Source organism: Rhinoraja longicauda, chromosome 23 (genome assembly GCF_053455715.1).
Source record: "Rhinoraja longicauda isolate Sanriku21f chromosome 23, sRhiLon1.1, whole genome shotgun sequence".
Taxonomy (NCBI): Eukaryota; Metazoa; Chordata; class Chondrichthyes; order Rajiformes; family Arhynchobatidae; genus Rhinoraja; species Rhinoraja longicauda.
In genome coordinates this window covers 2,546,035-2,567,997 of record NC_135975.1, presented here as the reverse complement: position 1 = coordinate 2,567,997, position 21,963 = coordinate 2,546,035, and the positions used below count along the sequence as shown (strand labels likewise).

At 46.1% G+C, this 21,963-nt stretch overlaps 1 protein-coding gene across 3 annotated transcripts in view; it reads left to right on the top strand.

The window, feature by feature from the left end:
- The window catches only part of sfmbt2 (Scm like with four mbt domains 2), a 99,951-nt gene extending 83,974 nt beyond the window's left edge, over window positions 1-15,977 (top strand). For 2 of the 3 annotated variants that reach the window (XM_078419484.1, XM_078419485.1), the window contains exons 17-21: window positions 280-455; window positions 1,649-1,809; window positions 3,917-4,183; window positions 5,920-6,048; window positions 11,335-15,977. In XM_078419484.1, the coding sequence (XP_078275610.1) occupies window positions 280-455; window positions 1,649-1,809; window positions 3,917-4,183; window positions 5,920-6,048; window positions 11,335-11,475 (874 nt within the window). In that variant the 3' untranslated portion in view covers window positions 11,476-15,977. The remainder of the gene's footprint in view (window positions 1-279; window positions 456-1,648; window positions 1,810-3,916; window positions 4,184-5,919; window positions 6,049-11,334) is intronic. The other variant, XM_078419486.1, reaches the window with a different exon arrangement.
- Window positions 15,978-21,963: the final 5,986 nt, after the last annotated feature.

Here is a 21,963-nt window from a genome sequence, read left to right as displayed (position 1 = left end):
GATGTCAGGGGAGTCAGGCAGCATCTCGGGAGAGAAGGAATGGGTGACGTTTCGGGTCGAGACCCTTCTTCAGACTGATGTCAGGGGAGTCAGGCAGCATCTCGGGAGAGAAGGAATGGGTGACGTTTCGGGTCGAGACCCTTCTTCAGGCTGATGTCACCCATTCCTTCTCTCCCGAGATGCTGCCTGACCCGCTGAGTCCCTCCAGCATTTTGTGTCTACCTTCGATTTAAACCAGCGTCTGCAGTTTTGTTTCAAATGGATGGTCTGTACTTTCAGGTACAAAGGGAAGACGTACCGAGCGATTATGAGAATCGTGAGGACCGCGGATCGAGTTGCTGACTTCTGCAGAAGGACGTGCATGAAGTTAGAGTGCTGCCCCAACCTGTTTGGACCACTCATGGTGACGGATAAATGCCCAGAAAACTGCTCCATTCACACAAAAACGAAATATAGTAAGTACAGACACATACTGTGAACAGGTGTCATGTTTAAACAGACTTAGTGCATGAATACCAAGAGTTGTGGATGTAGCCCCGCCCATCACACACACCACACTCCCCACCATTGTAGACGTGGCCCAGCCCATCACACACACCACACTCCCCACCATTGTAGACGTGGCCCCGCCCATCACACACACCACACTCCCCACCATTGTAGACGTGGCCCAGCCCATCACACACACCGCACTCCCCACCATTGTAGACGTGGCCCAGTCCTAAACAAAACTCAAACTGTACATGAGTTTTATTGTCATGTGTCCCAGATAGAACAATAACAATTCTTACTTGCAGCAGCACAACACAATACAGGGCGGAAACAGGCCCTTCGGCCCATCGAATCCGCGCCGACCAGCGATTCCCCGCACACCAACACTATCCTACACACACTAGGGGACAATTTACACGCACACCAAGACAATTAACCTACAAACCTGAACGGCTTTGGAGTGTGGGAGGAAACCGAAGATCTCGGAGGAAACCCACGCGGGTCACGGGGAGAACGTACAAACTCCGTACAGACAGCGCCCGTGGTCGGGATGGAACCCAGGTCTCCGGTGCTGCATTTGCTGTAAGGCAGCAAGGCAACCAGATTGATTCCTGGGATGGCAGGACTTTCATATGAAGAAAGACTGGATAGACTCGGCTTGTACTCGCTGGAATTTAGAAGATTGAGGGGGGAACTTATAGAAACTTACAAAATTCTTAAGGGGTTGGACAGGCTAGATGCAGGAAGATTGTTCCCGATGTTGGGGAAGTCCAGAACAAGGGGTCACAGTTTAAGGATAAGGGGGAAGTCTTTTAGGACCGAGATGAGAACGTTTTTTTTCACACAGAGAGTGGCGAATCTGTGGAATTCTCTGCCACAGAGGGTAGTTGAGGCCAGTTCATTAGCTATATTTAAGAGGGAGTTAGATGTGGCCCTTGTGGCTAAAGGGATCAGGGGGTATGGAGAGAAGGCAGGTACTGGATACTGAGTTGGATGATCAGCCATGATCATATTGAATGGCGGTGCGTACAGGCTCGAAGTGCCGAATGGCCTACTCCTGCACCTATTTTCTATGTTTCTATGTAACTCCACCGGCGTGGCCGCCGATATATATTTAATGATAATAACAAGGTCTTTCGTCACTTTTTCGCTCCAGCTTATTACTACGGAAAGAGGAAGAAAATCGTCAGGCCTGCGGTGGGGCTCAGCAGCATGGAGAACAACAACACGAAGCCCCCACGCCGCAGGAAGAAGCGCAGGTCCTGCTTTGTGCAGAAGAAGAAACGGTCGTCCACGTCAGTAGACTTTGCTCCACAGGTACCAGCGATGCCTCACCTGCAGCGGCATGAAACTCTACGCTTCCACGATACACACAGAGTGCTGGAGTAACTCAGCGGGTCAGGCAGCATCTGTGGAGAACATGGATAGGTGACGTTTCACAGAGTGCTGGAGTAACTCAGCGGGTCAGGCAGCATCTGTGGAGGGAAGGAATTCTGTGGAATTCTCTGCCACAGAAGGCAGTGGAGGCCAATTCACTGGATGTTTTCAAGGGAGAGTTAGATTCAGCTCTTAGGGCTAATGGAATCAAGGGATATGGGGGGAAAAGCAGGAACGGGGTACTGATTTTGGATGATCAGCCATGATCATATTGAATAGCGGTGCTGGCTCGAAGGGCCGAATGGCCTCCTCCTGCACCTATATTTCTATGTTTCGGTGAATGGGTGACGTTTCGGGTCGAGACCCTTCTTCAGACTGAAGAAGAGTCTCGACCCGAAACGTCACCAATTCCCTTCTCTCTCTCGAGATGCCGCCTGTCCCACTGAGTCACTCCAGTATTTTGTGTCTATTTGCGATTTAAACCAGCATCTGCAGTTCTTTCCTGCTTCTATCTGTATGTGGGTATCTTTGTTAGTCACCAGTAGTTGCAAGGATTAATTTTCACTGAGACAGATAGACACAAAAGGCTGGAGTAACTCTGTGGGACAGGCAGCATCTCTGGATAGAAGGAATAGATAGAAATGTTTGCTTGTTACAGAGGATAGCGCTAGATTTTAAATACACATTGAAACTTACAGATAGTAAATGGCCTGGATAGACTGGATGTTGGGTGGCCTTATAGAGGTGTATAAAATCATGAGGGGAATGGATCAGGGGAATCTATTTGACTCTTACCCAAGGTAGGGAAATCAAGAACCAGAGGCCGGGGTTTAAGGTGAGAGGCGAAAGATTTAATAGGAATCTGAGGGACATCTTTTTTTACTCAGAGGTTAGGGGATAAATGGAACGAGCTTCTAGAGGAGGTAGTTGAGGCAGGATCTATCAAGGCATTTAAAAGCCTCTTGGATAGGTACTTGGTTAGGAAAGGTTCAGTGTTCAGCACAAGAGTTCGGTGAAACAGTGGCTGACTCTAGCCAGCATCTGCAGTTCCTTGTTTCTAGGATTTAAACAAGTTGTCCTAACAGTTAAAGCAACTAAAAGGCAAATTGTTTTAATCCTATCTGGTCATCAGGCCTTGCTAATGGACTCCCCTTCCACCTGTCTTAACATTTAAAGAATTCCAGAACGTCTTTAAGCTCATTTTAAACTTACAATTTTATGAAGGCTGGCATTTGGTTTTGGCAAGTGCATTCGTGACTGACCTCATTTTTGTTTTAATAGAGTTTAGAACTGAGATGAGGAAAAACATTTTCGGTCAGAGAATTGTGAATCTGTGCAATTCTCTGCCTCAGAAAGCAGTGGAGGCCAATTCTCTGAATGCATTCAAGAGAGAGCTAGATAGAGCTCTTAAGGATAGTGGGGTCAGGGGGTATGGGGAGAAGGCAGGAACGGGGTACTGATTGAGAATGATCAGCCATGAACACATTGAATGGCGGTGCTGGCTCGAAGGGCCGAATGGCCTCCTCCTGCACCTATTGTCTAAGGCAGGAAAATGGGATTAGGAGGCAGAGATCAGCCATGACTGAATGGCGGAGTGGGCTCGATGGGCCGAATGGCCTAATTCTACTCCTATAACGTGACCTCCCAACGTCTGCACTCAATATACAGCATAACTGCAACATGGCCTCCCAACTTCTACACTCAATATACAACTGCAATGTGACCTCCCAACTTCTACACTCAATATACAACTGCAAAGTGACCTCTCAACTTCTACACTCAATATATATCTGCAAAGTGACCTCCTAACTTCTACACTCAATATATAACTGCAACATGACCTCCCAACTTCTACACTCAATATACAACTGCAACATGACCTCCCAACTTCTACACTCAATATATATCTGCAAAGTGACCTCCCAACTTCTACACTCAATATATATCTGCAAAGTGACCTCCCAACTTCTACACTCAATATATAACTGCAACATGACCTCCCAACTTCTACACCCATGTAATGTTTTATGTTTATCCGGTACTGTAGGAAAATGGGGAGGACAAGGAGGATAGTCTTGATGTGGCGGATGATGAAAGCATGAGCGACGAATCCAGCTCTGAGCCGCGCGATGATCAAACGGACACGTCGTCCGAAATGCCTGACGTCAAACCGAAGCCACAGTCACGGTTGCGATCGTCGTCAGAACAACCTCGGCCCTACGTGGTGAACAGCGCGCGGAGGAAGAGGAGGGCCCGGACGCTCTCGCTGTCTGAGGATGACAAGTATGATTCCCTCAGATGCCCGGCACCAAAGGTGAACGGCGCGGCGTGTACAGGCGACCGAGGTCAGCTACCGTCTCCGTTACCAGTTTATCAGGCGGCTGTTGGGTGATATCTGAATGCATTCAAGAGAGAGCTAGATAGAGCTCTTAAGGATAGTGGGGGTATGGGGAGAAGGCAGGAACGGGGTACTGATTGAGAATGATCAGCCATGATCACATTGAATGGCGGTGCTGGCTCAAAGGGCCGAATGGCCTCCTCCTGCAGTTATTGTCTATTGTCTATTCCCCTCATGATTTTACACGCCTCTGTAAGATCAGCCCCCTGCCCTCCAAGGAATAAAGTCTTGTAATTTGGTATTATCTTTAATGAGAATTCCATTTCCACATGAGAAAATTAAAACTATTCTTTCATTTAGACTTTTATTTTTACCAACAAGAGAAAAGGTAAATTAAATTACTGCTAATCAAAACTGGTAATTTGGTCCTCCATATCAATATATGGTGCAATAATTGGTTGATGTTACCACAGATTGCCTACAATGTGGTAGGCACTACCAGGTTATTATTTTTAATTATTCCCTTACTCTCATAAGGCATTAACACACGATGGTGCTTTGTTCCTCAGGCACCATCAGTCTTCAATTAGCTCATTAATTTGCTCGTCATATGTGACCTAGATAGTGAATGTCTGTCATAGAGCGATACAGCATGGAAACAGGCCCTTCGGCCCAACTTGCCCACACCGGCCAACATGCCCCATCTACACTAGTCCCACCTGCCTGCATTTGGCCCATATCCCTACAAGCCTGTCCTATCCATGTACCTGTCCAACTGTATCTTAAATGTTGCGATAGTCCCAGCCTCAACTACCTCCTCTGGCAGCTTGTTCCATACACCCACCACCCTCTGTATGGAAAAAGTTATCCCTCAGATTCCTATTAAATCTTTCTGCCACCCCTCACCATAAACCTGTGTCCTCTGGTTCTCGATTCCCCTGCTCTGGGCAAGAGACTCTGTGCGTCTACCCGATCTATTCCTCTCATGACTTTGTACACCTGCAGATCACTGTGATTCTATGAAAATGATCCACAATGCAGTAGAATATTTGTTCTAAATTTTTAATATCTCTGAGTTAGTCAGGGAGAAATCATTTGTTCTGGACTGTTGGTGGGTTTAGATCTCTGGAGGACAGGCACGGTGGCGCAGCGGTAGAGTTGTTGCCTCACAGCGCCAGAGACCCGGGTTCCATCCTGACCACGGGTGCTGTCTGTACGGAGTCTGTACGTTCCCCCTGTGACCTGCGTGGGTTTTCCTCGGGTGCTCCGGTTTCCTCCCGCACTCCAAAGACCTGCAGGTCGAGAGGCTAATTGGCTTCGATAAAACTGTAAATTGTCCCTAGTGTGTGTAGGATAGTGCTAGTGTATGGCAGTCACTGGTCAGCAGGGACTCGGTGGGCCAAAGGGCCTGTTTTCCTTGCTGTATCTCCAAACTAAACTAAACTAAAGATCTCTAAAAGACCAAGGCAATCTTTACAGGGATAAATAGTCCTAAATATTTGCGGAAAGTGCAGTGGATCACGGTGTAGTTTATTGTCACGTGTACCGAGGTACAGTGAAAAGCTTTTGTTGCGCGCTAACCAGTCAGCGGAAAGACTACCTACACATGATCAGGAAAGACAATACACGATTAAAACAATACAGTCTTTCAAAAGATATTAGTTCTAACATGGTGTGATAATTAACCGACTTACTGTTTTGTTCCCATGTAGGAAATTAGGCAACATGAGGAAGAAAGGCTGGTCCTGAGGAGTAACCCCTTGGAATGGTCAGTGTCGGAAGTTGTCAGATTTATTAAATCGACAGACTGCGCTCCTCTAGCAAAGATATTCCTGGAACAGGTAAGTTCACAAAACCATGCCTTGTAAATCTTGAGGGTATCTAACTCTGTCTTATTAACATATTTAGTTTAGTTTAGTTTAGAGATACAGCGCGGAAACAGGCCCTTCGGCCCACCGAGTCCGCGCCGACCAGCGATCCCCGCACACTGACACTATCCTACACACACACACACACACACACACACTAGGGACAATTTACAATTTTACCGAAGCCAATTAACCTACAAACCTTTGTACACGTCTTTGGAGTGTGGGAGGAAACCGGAAGCACCCGGAGAAATCCTACGGGGAGAACGTACAAACTCCATACAGACAGCGCCCGTAGTCGGGATCGAACCTGGGTCTCTGGCGCTGTGAGGCGGCAACTCTACCGCTGCGCCACCGTGCCGCCCTTCTGAACCTCTATAATCTTCCCGATTCTCTTCACCGCAGGGAAAGCAAAATCCGATCAGTCGTGTTGGAGGGGAGATGGGGTTTTTTGTTTAAAAGGATTGAATCAAAAAGCAAGGTTTTGTCTTGGGATTTGCCTGCCGTCTATGAGGCGTGGAAGATGTGGCTGCATTTCTTGTCGCTGCAGTTGGACCCCGGTTTCCATGGTAACCTGGTTGGCAAGGGGGGAATCTGATCTTCCCCTCTCTGTCTCCAGAGAGAAAAAAACACAACCCGCTCTAATCGCTGGTGTGCGATGCACAATCTGCCCTTTAGTTTAGTTTAGAGATACAGCAGGGAAACAGGCCCTTGGGCCCACCGAGTCCGTGCTGACCAGCGGTCACTGGCACAATCCTACACACACTCGGGACAACTTTACATCTACACCGAGCCAATTAACCTGCAAACCTACAAACATCTTTGGAGTGAGGGAGGAAACCGGAGCACCCGGAGAAAACCCACGCGGGTCACGGGGAGAACGTACAAACTCTGTACAGACGGCACCCGTGGTCAGGATGGACCCCGGGTCCCTGGCGCCGTGAGGCAGCAACTCTACCGCTGCGCCACCGTGCCTCCTGTTTAATGTTTAATCAAACATTTTTTACCAAATCTTCTGTTCCACTCTTGCCCCGCTTTTGATTAAAGTCTCCACTGAAAGAGTTCACGAAGGAATCTCGAAATCTCCACAGAAATATTGCAGAGCGAGTCTCCATAAAGAAACCCATTACTCATTCCTCGGCCACTGTACGGCAAATGGTGCGTTCTGATGGCTTCTGGAGAGAAAAGTCATCTTGCTGCACTTTCCCACCGGCAGAATTGCCTAAATGTTCCCAACAGAATCCTGAAAATCCTCATAAATCACGAATATAATGGCAGCTAAAAACTACAATGGATCTGTAATCAACCGAATGCAACAGGGAATACTACACAGTCATTGTGATGTACACAGTGCATGTGCGTGTGTCTGCGTGTCAGTGTGTGTCAGTGAGTGTGTGTGCGTGTGTATTTATGTGTCTGTATGTGTTAGTAAGTGTGTGCGTGTGTCTGCATAGTGTGTGTATTTATTTGTCTGCGTGTGTGTCAGTGAGTGTGTGTTAGTGAGTCTGTGTGTGTGTGTGTGTTTATGTATCTGCGTGTGTCAATGGGTCTGTGTGACTGCATATGTGTGTATTTATTTGGCGGCATGTGTTAGTGACTGCAGCGTGTCTGCCTGTGAGTGTGTCTGTGCCTGTCTGCTTGTGCTTGTCTGCATGTGTGTGTGTCTGTCTGTCTTGTGTGTATGTCTGCGTGTGTGAGTGTGTCCGCGTGTGCGTGTCTACATATGGTCTGCGTGTGCATGCCTGTGTGTGTGTCTGTGCCTGTCTGCATGTGCATGTGTGTGTCTGGCTGTATGTGCTCACGTGTGTGCGTGTGTGTGCGTATCTGTGTGCCTGTCGGCGTGTGCGTGTGTCCGTCTGTGTGTGTGTGTGTGTATCTGCATTTGGTCTGCGTGTCTGTGTGTGTGCTCACGTGTGTGCGCATTAAATAAGCACATGCCTGATGAAGCGTGATACGCACACACTTGGTTCCACATTTCAGTCGAGAAAACCGCAGATGGAAAGTGGACTCTTTTGGGAAAAGTCAAAAAGCAGAAATTCATTGTGGAATAACACGCTGTTAAAGTCTCAATCGTAACCATGGCCCGGTCTTATCTGTAGATAATAAAGATTGGAAAAGGTTACAATTTTCTTCAGAAGCACAAAGAAAGAGCAGGGAGAGGATTATATTTCTGTGTGTGTGTGTGTGTGAGAGTGTGAGTGTGGTGGTGTGTGGGTGTGTGTGTGTGTGTGTGTGTGTGTGTGGTGAATGTCAGTGTGAGTGTGTGTGTGTGGTGTATGTCATTGTGTGTGCGTGCGTGTGTGTATGTGTGGTGTATGTCATTGTGAGTGTGTGTGTGTATGTCATTGTGTGTGAGGGTGTGTATGTCAGTGTGTGGGGTGTATGTCATTGTGTGTGTGTGTGTGGGGTGTGTGTGTGTGAGGCGTGTGTGTATGTCAGTGTGGGTGTGCGTGTGTGTGTGGTGTATGTCTGTGTGTGTGTGCGTGGTGTATGTCAGTGTGTGGTGTGTGTGTGTGTGGTGTATGTCATTGTGTGTGTGTGTGTGTGGGGTGTGTATGTCAGTGGGGTGTGTGTGGGTGTGTGTATGTGTGTGTGTGTATGTCAGTGTGTGTGTGTATGCCATAAACTGCGTGTTCATGCAAGATTTCAATCTGAAGGCTGCCCTTTAGAAGCAACCTCTCCCTGAATTTCGGTTTGTAATAATATAACGTTACACAAAGGAACTGTGACAGATTCTATCCAAGGTGTGAAAATTGATTGAAAAGGGTGTGGGATTGGTGAGAAAATTTAAAAAATATATACTATTTTCATGGTGAAATTAATTAGTCTATGTAAACATTTAAATGGATCGATGGTGACGCGACATAATTAACCGTTGATTTTAATATCTTAATTATCAAGGAGGGGAAAAATATGTTCTTTTCATTGCTCGAGTGAATAATGTTCTGTGTGTAATGAACGTGTGGAGCTTATTGCTGCATAATTTGCACTGGTGATTTGGAGATAAGTCAAAGTATTTGGTGGTGCTTTAAATCGTGGGGTTTTTTATTTATTTCAAAGCAGTAAATACTCGGTTTTGAAGCTGCTGTAAAAGATCATGTACCCAGAAGATGTCCCACTGACGTGCGAACCTAATCCAAAATGGCGGGGGGCGACCATATCGGGTAGATGCACAGAGTCTCTTGCCCAGAGTAGGGGAATCGAGGACCTGAGGACATAGGTTCAAGGTGAAGGGGAAAAGATTTAATAGGAATCCGAGGGGTAACTTTTCCACACAAAGGGTGGTGGGTGTGTGGAACGAGCTGCCAGAGGAGGTAGTTGAGGCTGGGACTATCCCGACGTTTAAGAAACAGTTAGATGGTTACATGGATAGGGCAGGTTTGGAGGGATATCAGTCACTGAATGTAAATATGCAGGTACAACAGGCAGTGAAGAAAGCATGTTGGTCTTTATAACGAGGGGAGTTGAGTAGAGGAGCAAAGAGGTCCTTCTGCAGTTGTACAGAGCCCTAGTGAGACCGCACCTGGAGTATTGCGTGCAGTTTTGGTCTCCTAATTTGAGGAAGGACAATTTAGACAATAGACAATAGGTGCAGGAGGAGGCCATTCGGCCCTTCGAACCAGCACCGCCATTCAATGTGATCATGGCTAATCATTCTCAATCACTAACTTTATTAAGGGATTCGACAGGCTAGATGCAGGAAACATGTTCCCGATGTTGGGGGAGTCCGGAACCAGTGGTCACAGTTTAAGAATAAGGGGTAGGCCATTTAGAACTGAGATGAGGTAAAACTTTTTCGCCCAGACAGTTGTGAATCTGTGGAATTCTCTGCCACAGAGGGCAGTGGAGGCCAATTCACTAGATGCATTCAAAAGAGATTTAGATTTAGCTCTTAGGGCTAACGGAATCAAGGGATTATGGAGAGAAGGCAGGAACGGTGTACTGATTGTGGATGATCAGCCTTGATCATATTGAATGGCGGTGCTGGCTCGAAGGGCCGAATGGCCTCCTCCTGCACCTATTGCCTATGTTTCTAAACCTCTCCTATCCATGCACCTGTCCAAGTGGCTTTCCACTTTATTTTTGTCGAGCCAGTTAAATGCAGATGGTGCCTGAATACATCTTTACTGCTGTCCTCAGAGAGCTGGGAAAATGTGCAGCTTATCAAAGATGAAAACACTAATTAGTAGAAGCTTAATAACCCTGAGGCGCGAGTCTAATAATTCTCCAGTAAACCACGTTCTACAGGGAAAATTGGTACATAAGTGAGCCACAGATGCTTTCTAAGTTAGTCGTTGCTTTACTTGAATGTTTATAGTTCAGCTTATTGTCACGTGTACCGAGGTACAGTGAAAAGCTTCCTGTTGCGTGCTAACCAGTCAGTGGAAAGACATCACATGATTACAATCGAGCCACTCACAGTCGAGAGGTATGTGATAAGGGAATAACGTTTAGTGCAAGGTAAAGCCAGTAAAGCCCGATCAAAGATTGTGCCAGGGTCACCAATGAGGTAGATAGAAACATAGAAATATAGAAAGTAGGTGCAGGAGTAGGCCATTCGGCCCTTCGAGCCTGCACCGCCATTCGATATGATCATGGTTGATCATCCAACTCAGTATCCCGTACCTGCCTTCTCTCCATACCCCCTGATCCCTTTAGCCACAAGGGCCACATCTAACTCCCTCTTAAATATAGCCAATGAACTGGCCTCAACTACCTTCAGTGGCAGAGAATTCCACAGATTCACCACTCTCTGTGTGAAAAAAAACGTTCTCATCTTGGTCCTAAAAGACTTCCCCCTTATCCTTAAACTGTGACCCCTTGTTCTGGACTTCCCCAACATCGGGAACAATCTTCCTGCATCTAGCCTGTCCAACCCCTTAAGAATTTTGTAAGTTTCTATAAGATCCCCCCTCAATCTTCTAAATTCCAGCGAGTACAAGCCGAGTCTATCCAGTCTTTCTTCATATGAAAGTCCTGCCATCCCAGGAATCAATCTGGTGAACCTTCTCTGTACTCCCTCTATGGCAAGAATGTCTTTCCTCAGATTTGGAGACCGAAACTGTACGCAAATAGACAAGGAGACGGCTTTGATGGTGTTGTAGAGATCCCTGCATCGCTAACGATCGCCACATAAAGGGCATTGCCAAATTTACAAAGTATCCCACGCCAGGTCCTCCCCCCCCCCACACACACACACACACAACCTGACGATGCCACCCTGAATAGCTTGAGCATTTCTGTTTAATCCTCCAACAGGACATCGATGGGCAGGCCTTGCTGCTACTGACTCTGCCAACTGTCCAGGAATGCATGGACCTGAAGCTGGGGCCGGCCATCAAGCTGTGTCACCACATCGAGCGGGTGAAAATCGCCTTCTACGCGCAGTACGCCGACTGACTGAGGTAACCCGCCACCATCCCTCCTACTCATTCCTGACTTGCCCGGCCATGACCAGCCGGGCCGGAGCGGTCCACTCACGAGCATCGGCGGGCCGATAAAATGGCCGATCGATCGGTCAGTGTTTTCTTCCTTTAATTTGCTGCTGAACTAAACAATTGGATCAAAATGAGGTACAGTGACGTAACTGTGAAAGGGCAACCTCTGCCAGGAACTGTGGGGCCCTGTGCAACACGCTTAAGGCCGCTCCATCTCCACCGGGTACGCGTGACGACTGATCGACCCATCGTGCACTACTGGGGAGCTTCGCGCGGAGGTGGGAGGGTATCCTTGGACGCGGGACTGCCGTGGACAACAGCAGAGGTGTGGGTGAGGAGTCGCTGCTCGGCAGGTCGGGCGTGACGTGGACCTAACCAAGCCTTCACGCACTTCAAATCCCTGCTGCTCTCGGAGACAAATACGGGTGGAAAGAGGAGACGTTAAGAATCAACAGAGAGAGAGAACAAACCAGACCTTCTTTAGTGATAGGAGCGGAATCCGGCCATTCAGCCCATCCAGTCTACTCTGCCGTTCAATCACGGCTGATCGGCCGGCCTCTCCCTCCTAACCCCATTCTGGAGCTGGGACCACTGGACCAAACCTCCGCCAACCAGCCAGCCCGTCTGCTCCGCTTGCCAATTGAACAATCTTTCCCACCCGACGCTTCTGCCCGACTTGATTTGGGTTGCGAGGTGCTTTCTGAGAGAGCGATCAACTCGAGTTGGAAGGTGAATCCTGAACTCTTAACGCCACTTGTTTGGAACTGAGACCCGAAAGCTGTTTAGCTGCATTTCTACGTTGAGACGACTTTTTTGAAAAACCCTATATGGTTAGTAGCGGCCACAAAAAAACCAGAATCCATCTCGAGGTTACCAAAATGGAATTAGACTCAATGTCATTGAGTTTGAACGGCCAGTTAATGACAACTCTGTGTAATAAACCAGAGTGGATAATCACAACCTGTGTATGAATATGTGAAATGTCTCCGCAGTGAAACATAAGAATAATTAATGTCTGAAAACCTTGCTGACACTGGGATTATATAAGTTATATATTTTGGTTTTTACTTTATGATTTTGCAAAAGAAAATGTTATCGACCGTGATACAGTCTAAGTAGTTCGGCTTGGATGTTGATAATTTTAAAGGGAACACTTTTGTAGGCTGTCAGAATGGAATTGTTTACGGAAAAATGTGCCACTTGTATAATATATATATATATATGTATATTTGAAGACCAATTTAACACATAGACAAGCAGACAGGACCGATCGTGTTGTAGAGATTAAGTTGAGTTGCTGCAATTGAACGGATATTTGCAACGTATACTCAGAGTAACGACCTGCTATAAAATGTGTATCATTTTTTTTAATTTAGAGAAACAGCGCAGAAACCGGCCCACCGAGCCCGCGCCGACCGGCAATCTCCGCACACTAACACTGTCCCACACACACACACTAGGGACGATTTACAATTACACCAAGACAATTAACCTCCAAACGTGTACGTCTTGGGAGTGCGGGGGGAAACCGGAGCACCCGGAGAAAAGCCACGCAGGTCACGGGGAGAACGTACAAACTCCGTACAGGCAGCGCCTGCAGTCGGGATGGTACCCGGGTCTCTGGCGCTGTGAGGCAGCAGCTCTACCCGCTGTGCCACCCCTTCTCTTTGAGAGACCCCCTGTCAGTGCAGCCTTTCCTGGGAATTCAAAGCAATCGATTGAAGTAACGCTTCTGCACTTCCGGTGGAAAAGAATGTTCCGCGGGTAGACCCACTGCCTCACGGCGCCAGAGTCCCAGGTCCGATCCCGACCTCAGGTACTGCCTGTGTGCGGTTTGCTCGTTCTCCCTCTGACCACGTGGGTTTCCTCCAGGTGCTCCGGTTTCCTCCTACGTCCCAAACACGTGCAGGTTTGTCGGTTAATTGCCCCCAGTGCGCAGAGAGTGGATGGGAAGGTGGGACTACATAGACGGCACGGTGGCGCAGCGGTAGAGTTGCTGCCTTACAGCGAATGCAGCGCCGGAGACTCAGGTTCGATCCCGACTACGGGCGCCGTCTGTACGGAGGTTGTACGTTCTCCCCGTGACCTGCGTGGGTTTTCTCCGAGATCTTCGGTTTCCTCCCACACTCCAAAGACGTACAGGTTTGTAGGTTAATTGGCTGGGCAAATGTAAAAATTGTCCCTAGTGGGTGTAGGATAGTGTTAGTGTGCGGGGATCGCTGGGCGGCGCGGACTCGGTGGGCCGAAGGACCTGTTTCCGCGCTGTATCTCTAAACTAAAACTGAACTAAAATTACATTTTTGAGTCAGCAGAACAATAAAGCAAAGAACTCTAAGACTAAAACTAAAATAAAAAACTTTAACTGTGTAGATTAATTCATAATTTAGTATTATAATTAAATTGTAATATATTTTATGTGTCAAAGGTTCAGAGATTAAATTTATTCTTCAAATAAGGCACCATGTTGATCACTGAGTTTCCATGCTATTTCATGCAAAAAAAGTTTATTTTTTGAAATAATAATTCTGTAATGACAGTGATTGTGTATACCACACTTTTTGCAATTCCACAAGGATTTAAGGCTTCAAATGTCTCCACCACAAAGTGTTTAATAACTCTGGTGTTTTCTGACACTTGGGGCGGCCCGGTGGCGCAGCGGGTAGATCTGATCCGATCCTGACCTCGATTGCTCTGTGTGTGTGTGTGTGCGCGTGCGCGTTTATGTGTGTGTGTGTGTGCGCGTGTTTGTGTGTGTGTGCGTTTCTGTGTGTGTGTGTGTTTATGTGTGTGTGCATGTCTGTGTGTGTGTGCGCGCGCGTTTATGTGTGTGTTTGTATGTGCGTTTATGTGTGTGCATGTGTGTGTGTGCGTTTATGTGTGTGTGCGCGTTTATGTGTGTGTGCGCGTGCGCGTTTCTGTGCCTGTATGTGTGTGTGTGCGCGCGTTTATGTGTGTGTGCGCGTGTCTGTGTGCGTGCGTGTTTCTGTGTGTGTGTGTGTGTGCGCGCGCGTGTTTGTGTGTGTGCGCGCGTTTCTGCGTGTGTATGTGTGTGGAGTTTGCACGTTCTCCCTGTGAGTGCATGGGTTTCCTCCCACATCCCAAAGCCGTACGGGTTTGTGGGTTGATCGGCCCTCTCTCTGTAAATTGCCCCCTCGTGTGCAGAGAGTGGATGCAAAAGTGGGATAACACAGAACTAGTGTGAACGGGTGGTCGGCTGGGACTCGGTGGGTCGAAGGGCCTGATTCCAAGCTATATCTCTTCAACTTCCGTGAGTAGCGGGCTCCCTGGCATTTGACTATGGGACACATGCTTAAATCGATGGTCAGCGTGGACTCGGTGGGCCGAAGGGCTTGTTTCTGCACTGTTTCTTTGAAATCTTTGTACCACACACAGATTGTAAAGGGCTCAGGTCTATTTCTTAACTCTATGTGTTCCCCTAAACGTTAAACCACAATCAAACCTATTAGATATTTCAGATAAATCATTGGTGTGCATTCACACATGATATATGTATGCATTCAGAGAATGCGTTTGCTGTTCCGGCCTAAAATCTATATGGTAAGGTTGCTGGTTCATTTTAAAGCCAGTGACTAATAAGGTTGATGCACAGCTATTAAACGACTTATTGTGGATAGATGGCCCTGTATTTCCACATGCAGAACGGCATGTTGGCGCAACGGGTAGAGCTGCTGCCTCACAGCGCCAGAGACCCGGGTTCGATCCTGACCACGGGGGCTGTCTGCACGGAGTTTGTACGTTCTCCCCGTGACCTGCGTGGGTTTTCTCCGGGTGCTCCGGTTTCCTCCCACACTCCAAAGACGTGCGGGTTTGTAGGTTAATTGGCTCTGGTATAATTGTAAACTGTCCCAAATGTGTGGGTGTAGGGTAGTGTTGATGTGCGGGGGTCGCTGGTCGGCGCGGACCCGGTGGGCCGAAGGGCCTGTTTCCGCGCTTTAGCTCGAAACTAAACTAAATTAAACTCACCACAAGTTGTGGCTTTACCTGTCTAGCCAATGCGCGGAACAAATCTATATGGAAAAAGTTCTGTAACTTTAAGAAAACGGGGAACATGTAACGCACCAAATCAGAGCCCTTGAGTTTCCCAACCTTCTTCATGGTGTTCAATTGTCATTTCTAGAGTAAAACTATGTTTCAAATGTACAAATTGTTCGGGAGTGCAAGTTTCTGAAATTTAATTCTTAAATCAAAAATCCGTTAATGGAAATGTGGGATCAAAACAAAAACACAGACGACTTATTTGTTATTTCCATTATTTCGAGTCTTTTGTGCTGTGTTGTACGAGTGACAAACATGCTTATCAAATGCAAATCACGTGCAATGATTTAAACTGAGGTAATTTAATTATGTGCAATCCTGTCCCACAAAATAAAAAAATTACATATTGCCTTAAAGTTGTTCAATCATTTATTCCGGCAGTCTCTGCTGAAAACCTCCTGATAGGTGTCAAAACTATGCACCAGTGTAAACAGCCAGAGAGACACTGAGGCAGCCTCAAGTGGAACTGCAGTAAAGCCTCGTTATTCATAACAGATTTCAGGTAGAGCGGACACCCTTAAAGAACACGGGCCGCCAGTGTAGTTTAGAGGTACAGCGCGGAAACAGGCCCTTTCGGCCCACCGGGTCCGCGCCGACCAGCGATCCCCGCACATTAACACTATCCTACACCCACTAGGGACAATTTTTACATTTATACCAAGCCAATTAACCTACAAACCTGCACGTCTTTGGAGTGTGGGACGAAACCGAAGATCTCGAAGAAAACCCACCCAGGTCACGGGGAGAACGTACAAACCCGTAGTCAGAATGGAACCCGGGTCTCTGGCGCCGTGAGGCAGCAACTCTACCGCTGCGCCACCGTGCCGCTCATTACTCCAACATTTTGCATCTATCTTCTCTTTAAACCAATATCTGCAGTTCCTTCCCACACACCTGGGTTCCATCCTGACCACGGGTGCTGTCTGTACGGAGTTTGTACGTGGAGAACGTGCAAACTCCGTACAGACAGCGCGCATAGTCAGGATCAAACCTGGGTCTCGGGCGCTGTGAGGCAGCAACTCTACCGCTGCGCCACCGTGCTGCATCTGGTCTGTGCCGAACATAAACCAATCTCATAGAAACAGAGAAAATAGGTGCAGAAGGAGGCCATTCGGCCCTTCGAGCCAGCACCGCCATTCATTGTGATCATGGCTGATCATCCACAGTCAATACCCCGTGCCTGCCTTCTCCCCATATCCCTTGATTCCACTAGCCCCTGGAGCTCTATCTAACTCTTAAATCCATCCACTGATTTGGCTTCCACTGCCCTCTGTGGCAGAGAATTCCACACATTCACAACTCTCTGGGTGAAAAAATTACTTCTCACCTCAGTTTCAAATGGCCTCCCCTTTATTCTAAGACTGTGTGGCCCCTGGTTCTGAACTCCCCCAACATTGGGAACATTTTTCCTGCATCTAGCTTGTCCAGTCCTTTTATAATTTTATATGTTTCTATAAGATCCCCTCTCACCCTTCTAAACTCCAGTGAATACAAGCCCAGTCTTTTCAATCTTTCTTCATTTGACAGTCCCGCCATCCCAGGGATCAATCTCGTGAACCTCTGCTGCACTGCCTCAATTGCAAGGACGTCCTTTCCCTTCGAGTGATTCCATACCCCTCCATTCCCTGCGTAATTGTAGGCAGCTAATGTCAGCAAATAGAGGTTTCAAGGTACACGACTATGCTCAGGCAAAATATTCTGGAAGAATTAATGAATTGTAAACACTCAAAAGATCTGCAAAAATGGTGCTTCAGCAAAAACTTTAAACTCCACCATACAACCAGCGTTTTTTCTTGACTGACAGAACAAGAATAATTGAGCAGACTATTATTGTGCCACTAACTCACAGACGTGTAGCAAAGCCGTGAGAGGAATAGGTCAGGTAAACGAGCACTACCTCTTGCCCAGTGAAGGGGAATCGAAAACCAGAGGTTTTAGGTGAAGGGGAAATGGTGTAACAGGAATCTGAGGGGTAACTTTTTTTACACAAAGGTTGGTGGGTGTATGGAACGAGCTGCCAGAGGAGGTAGTTGAGGCAGGGACTATCACAACGTTTAAGAAACATTTAGGCAGGTACGCGGATAGGACAGGTTTGGAGGGATATGGACCAAACGCAGGCAGGTGGGACTAGTATAGATGGGACATGTTGGTTGGTATGGGCAAGTTGGGCCGAAGGGCTTGTTTCCACTCTGTATCTACCTAAGTTGTGCCCAGGCAAAATTAAATTTCACCTCTCAGAATGAATAACAGTTCTGATGTGCAATTTATGCCATGGATTCATTTAGTTGCATTCATTTTTTCTGTTTATCTTCTATATAAAAGTACCATTTGCATGGAACATAGACACAATTGCTGGAGTAACTCAGCGGGACAGGCAGCATCTCTGGAGAGAAGGACTGGGTGACGTTTCGGGTCGAGACCCTATCTTCAGCCTGAGAGTCAGGAGAAACGGAAACATGACATACAGCCCGTGATATAGAGAGATATAGAACAAATGAATGAAAGATGTGCAAAAGTGTAACGATGATACAGGCTATTTATTGTTGGCTGTGGGCTGGGTGAAAACGAGTTGCAGACAATGAGACTCAACAAGACGACTGAAGCTAGTAGGACTAGACAATAGACAATAGACAATAGACAATAGGTGCAGGAGTAGGCCATTCAGCCCTTCGAGCCAGCACCGCCATTCAATGCGATCATGGCTGATCACTCTCAATCAGTACCCCGTTCCTGCCTTCTCCCCATACCCCCTCACTCCACTATCCTTAAGAGCTCTATCCAGCTCTCTCTTGAAAGCATCCAACGAACTGGCCTCCACTGCCTTCTGAGGCAGAGAATTCCACACCTTCACCACTCTCTGACTGAAAAAGTTCTTCCTCATCTCCGTTCTAAGTGGCCTACCCCTTATTCTTAAACTGTGGCCCCTTGTTCTGGACTCCCCCAACATTGGGAACATGTTTCCTGCCTCTAATGTGTCCAATCCCCTAATTATCTTATATGTTTCAATAAGATCCCCCCTCATCCTTCTAAATTCCAGTGTATACAAGCCTAATTGCTCCAGCCTTTCAACATACGACAGTCCCGCCATTCCGGGAATTAACCTAGTGAACCTACGCTGCACGCCCTCAATAGCTAGGGTGGGGGAGGGAATGAGAGAGAGGGGATGCAAGGGTTACTGGAAATTAGAGAAATCAATATTCATCCACATGAATATGTAAATACACCTGTGTGTGTCAAGTTCACAAATATATATGCACAGTGTCTATAAATAGTATATATATATGTGTGTGTGTACACTATATATATATATATATACCATGTGTATATATGAATCTTTTCGTATATATATACAATATACATATATATAATATATGTGCAGGTGTGTGATAAAAGGTTTATCTGTCCATAATTATATATTTTTTCATTTACCTGTTTAAATGTTTCTTAAAGGTTGTGATAATCCCCACCTCAACTACTTCCTCCGGCAGCTCGTTCCATACACCCATCTTTGTGTGAAAAGTTTATCTGCCTCAATAACCTCCTCTGGCAGCTCGTTCCATACACACACCACCATTTGTGTGAAAGGGATACTCCTCAGGTTCCTATTAAACCTTTCCCTCCTCACCTTAAAGCTATGCCCTCTGCTTCTCGATTCCCAAGTGCTGTAGGTGAACGACGAACCAGAGCAGATAAATTTAATGCTTGTTAAGCTTAAACACTTGATTTTGCAGAGAAGGATGTTGCCAGGAATCGAGGGCCTGAGCTACAGGGAGAGGTTGAGCGGGCTGGGACTCTATTCCTTGGAGCGCAGGAGGATGAGGGGTGATCTTGTAGAGGTGTACAAAATCATGAGGGGAATAGTGGAATTCTCTGCCTCAGAAGGCAGTGGAGGCCAATTCTCTGAATACATTCAAGACAGAGCTAGATAGAGCTCTTAAGGATAGCGGAGTCAGGGTGTATGGGGAGAAGGCAGGAACGGGGTACTGATTGAGAATGATCAGCCATGATCACATTGAATGGTGGTGCTGGCTCGAAGGGCCAAATGGCCTCCTCCTCAGTCTCGGACCCGAAACGTCACCCATTCCTTCTCTCCTGAGATGCTGCCTGTCCCGCTGAGTTACTCCAGCATTTTGTGTCTATCTTCGGTGTAAACCAGTGTCTGCAGTTCCTTCGCACACAATAGATTGTAACTGGCTGTCTCTGATAGTTGTCAGGCAGCAAGGATAGGGCTCAACAGTAGAGTTGCTGCCTACAACAAGCACAATTAAACTAATTGTGTAGATGCAAGTATATCATTGGGGTGTCTCTTAAGGAATAAAGTGAGATTAGCGAAGACATCTTGGCTGGCATGGAGGCAGCTTCATTGAACATGAGCTACACCATCTCCCTGCACAATCAATGGCCCTACCTAAACCCACTCGATCTACATTGCTTGCTAATGATGAATATTTATACGCATTTCACCAGAAAGCAAGCCAGTTTGAAAACCGAAGAGGCTTTGCTCTGAATCGCAATCAGTGTCAGAAGTTGTCACAGTGGAATTAAATTATTTTAATTAATCAATTGGAAAGAAACATCAGAATCTTCCCTATCACAAAAACAACTTGTACATAAGGGCAGCGATGAAAACTCCAACAGTATTTTTGACATATTGTGTGATTGTATTCTTTCTAATTAGAACTAAGTCGACATTTTTGACACGATAAGTGACAAAATAGAAAATACCACTTCAATCTGAGCGCACCGACCGACCGCATTGAGAGCAAAACGATATCCGTCATTTCAAGACCGATACAAATTGAAAAAAAAAAGATTTTAACAAAATTGCAAATACATAATACATAAATGTACTTGAAACTTACTGAATAGCGAAAGGCCTGGATAGAGTGGATGTGGAGAGGATGTTTCTCAACTAGTGGGAGAGTCTAGGACCAGAGGGCACAGCCTCAGAATTAAAGGACGTTCCTTTAGGAAGGAGACGAGGAGGGATTTTACTTTAAAAAAAAATTTAAATTTTATTTTTTAATTTTAATTTTATTTGCCATATGTAGATTGGCACAGGGTCAAGGGTACAATGAGATGCATTTGACAAGACACCTCAGCAGTAATATTCCAAGGATAAATAAGATAAAAATGACATTAGTAAGGTAAAAAGACAATATTAAAATAATCAACATATATGATGTGAAATGTGTTTATGAGTTCAGAAGCCTGATGGTCTGATGGTAGAAACTGTCGTCCATGGTAACGTATTGCACAGAATATATATAGATGAGGAATTTCTTTAATCAGAGGGTGGTGAATCTGTGGAATCCACAGGTGTCTGTTCAGACAGAAATTCCTCCTTGCCTTCCTCATCTACAATGTATGTAATATATATAATATATATGGTACACCGTATATATGGTGTATATGATGTATACACACACACACGAACAGATATGTGTATAGAACATGCACACACACACACACACACATACACACACACACACACACACACACACACACATACACACACACACACACACATACACACACACACACACATACACACACACATACACACACACACACACACACACACACACACACACACACACATATATATATAATGAACACCACATATAATGTGGGAAAAATGTCTGAAGAAGGTTCTCGACTTGAAACGTCACCCATTCCTTCTTTCCAGAGATGCTGCCTGACCCGCTGAGTTACTCCAGCATTTTGTGCCTACCACATATAATGATGTACATAGTATGTGTGTAATTTAAATTGTATACATTGTATACACATATATATCCACATTGTACACACATCATATACATATATATGAATTGAACATTTTAAATTATTATATTGTTTATAGAGTACGATGTTTATATAAACTCTAGAAAACAATAAAATAAACTGTATATGTACTGAACTTTTTTTTCATTCGTGATATTGTTTACGGAATACTATGTTTAAAATGTCTGTTGGGTTTGCAGGCATGTCATTGGTGTGTGTGTGTGTGTGGGACATATAACAACAGATCACCCTTGTTTCTCTCTGAAACGCAGCAATGTAGGCTTCTCTCTAAGGATGACTTAGCAGGGGTTAAACTGACCATGTTATTGGTAAAGTGATTTCTTGCAAAGGTGTTCGTTATACAAATAGAATCATTCAGCCAGAGCGAATTGTCCTTTAACGATGCATCGGCATAATTTAAACCATTAAGAGAAATCGCTGAAACGGTCAGAAAATATAGTAAACACAATTTGGGAATTTCTTCTGATTGATGTGTGGATTGTCAGTCGTTGAGAAGGTCTGCTCATGGTTTCATCCATTACGCTGTGGCCTTGAGCCTTCCGATACTTGTGTAGTGCGGTAGCGCAGTGGTAGAGTTGCTGCCTCG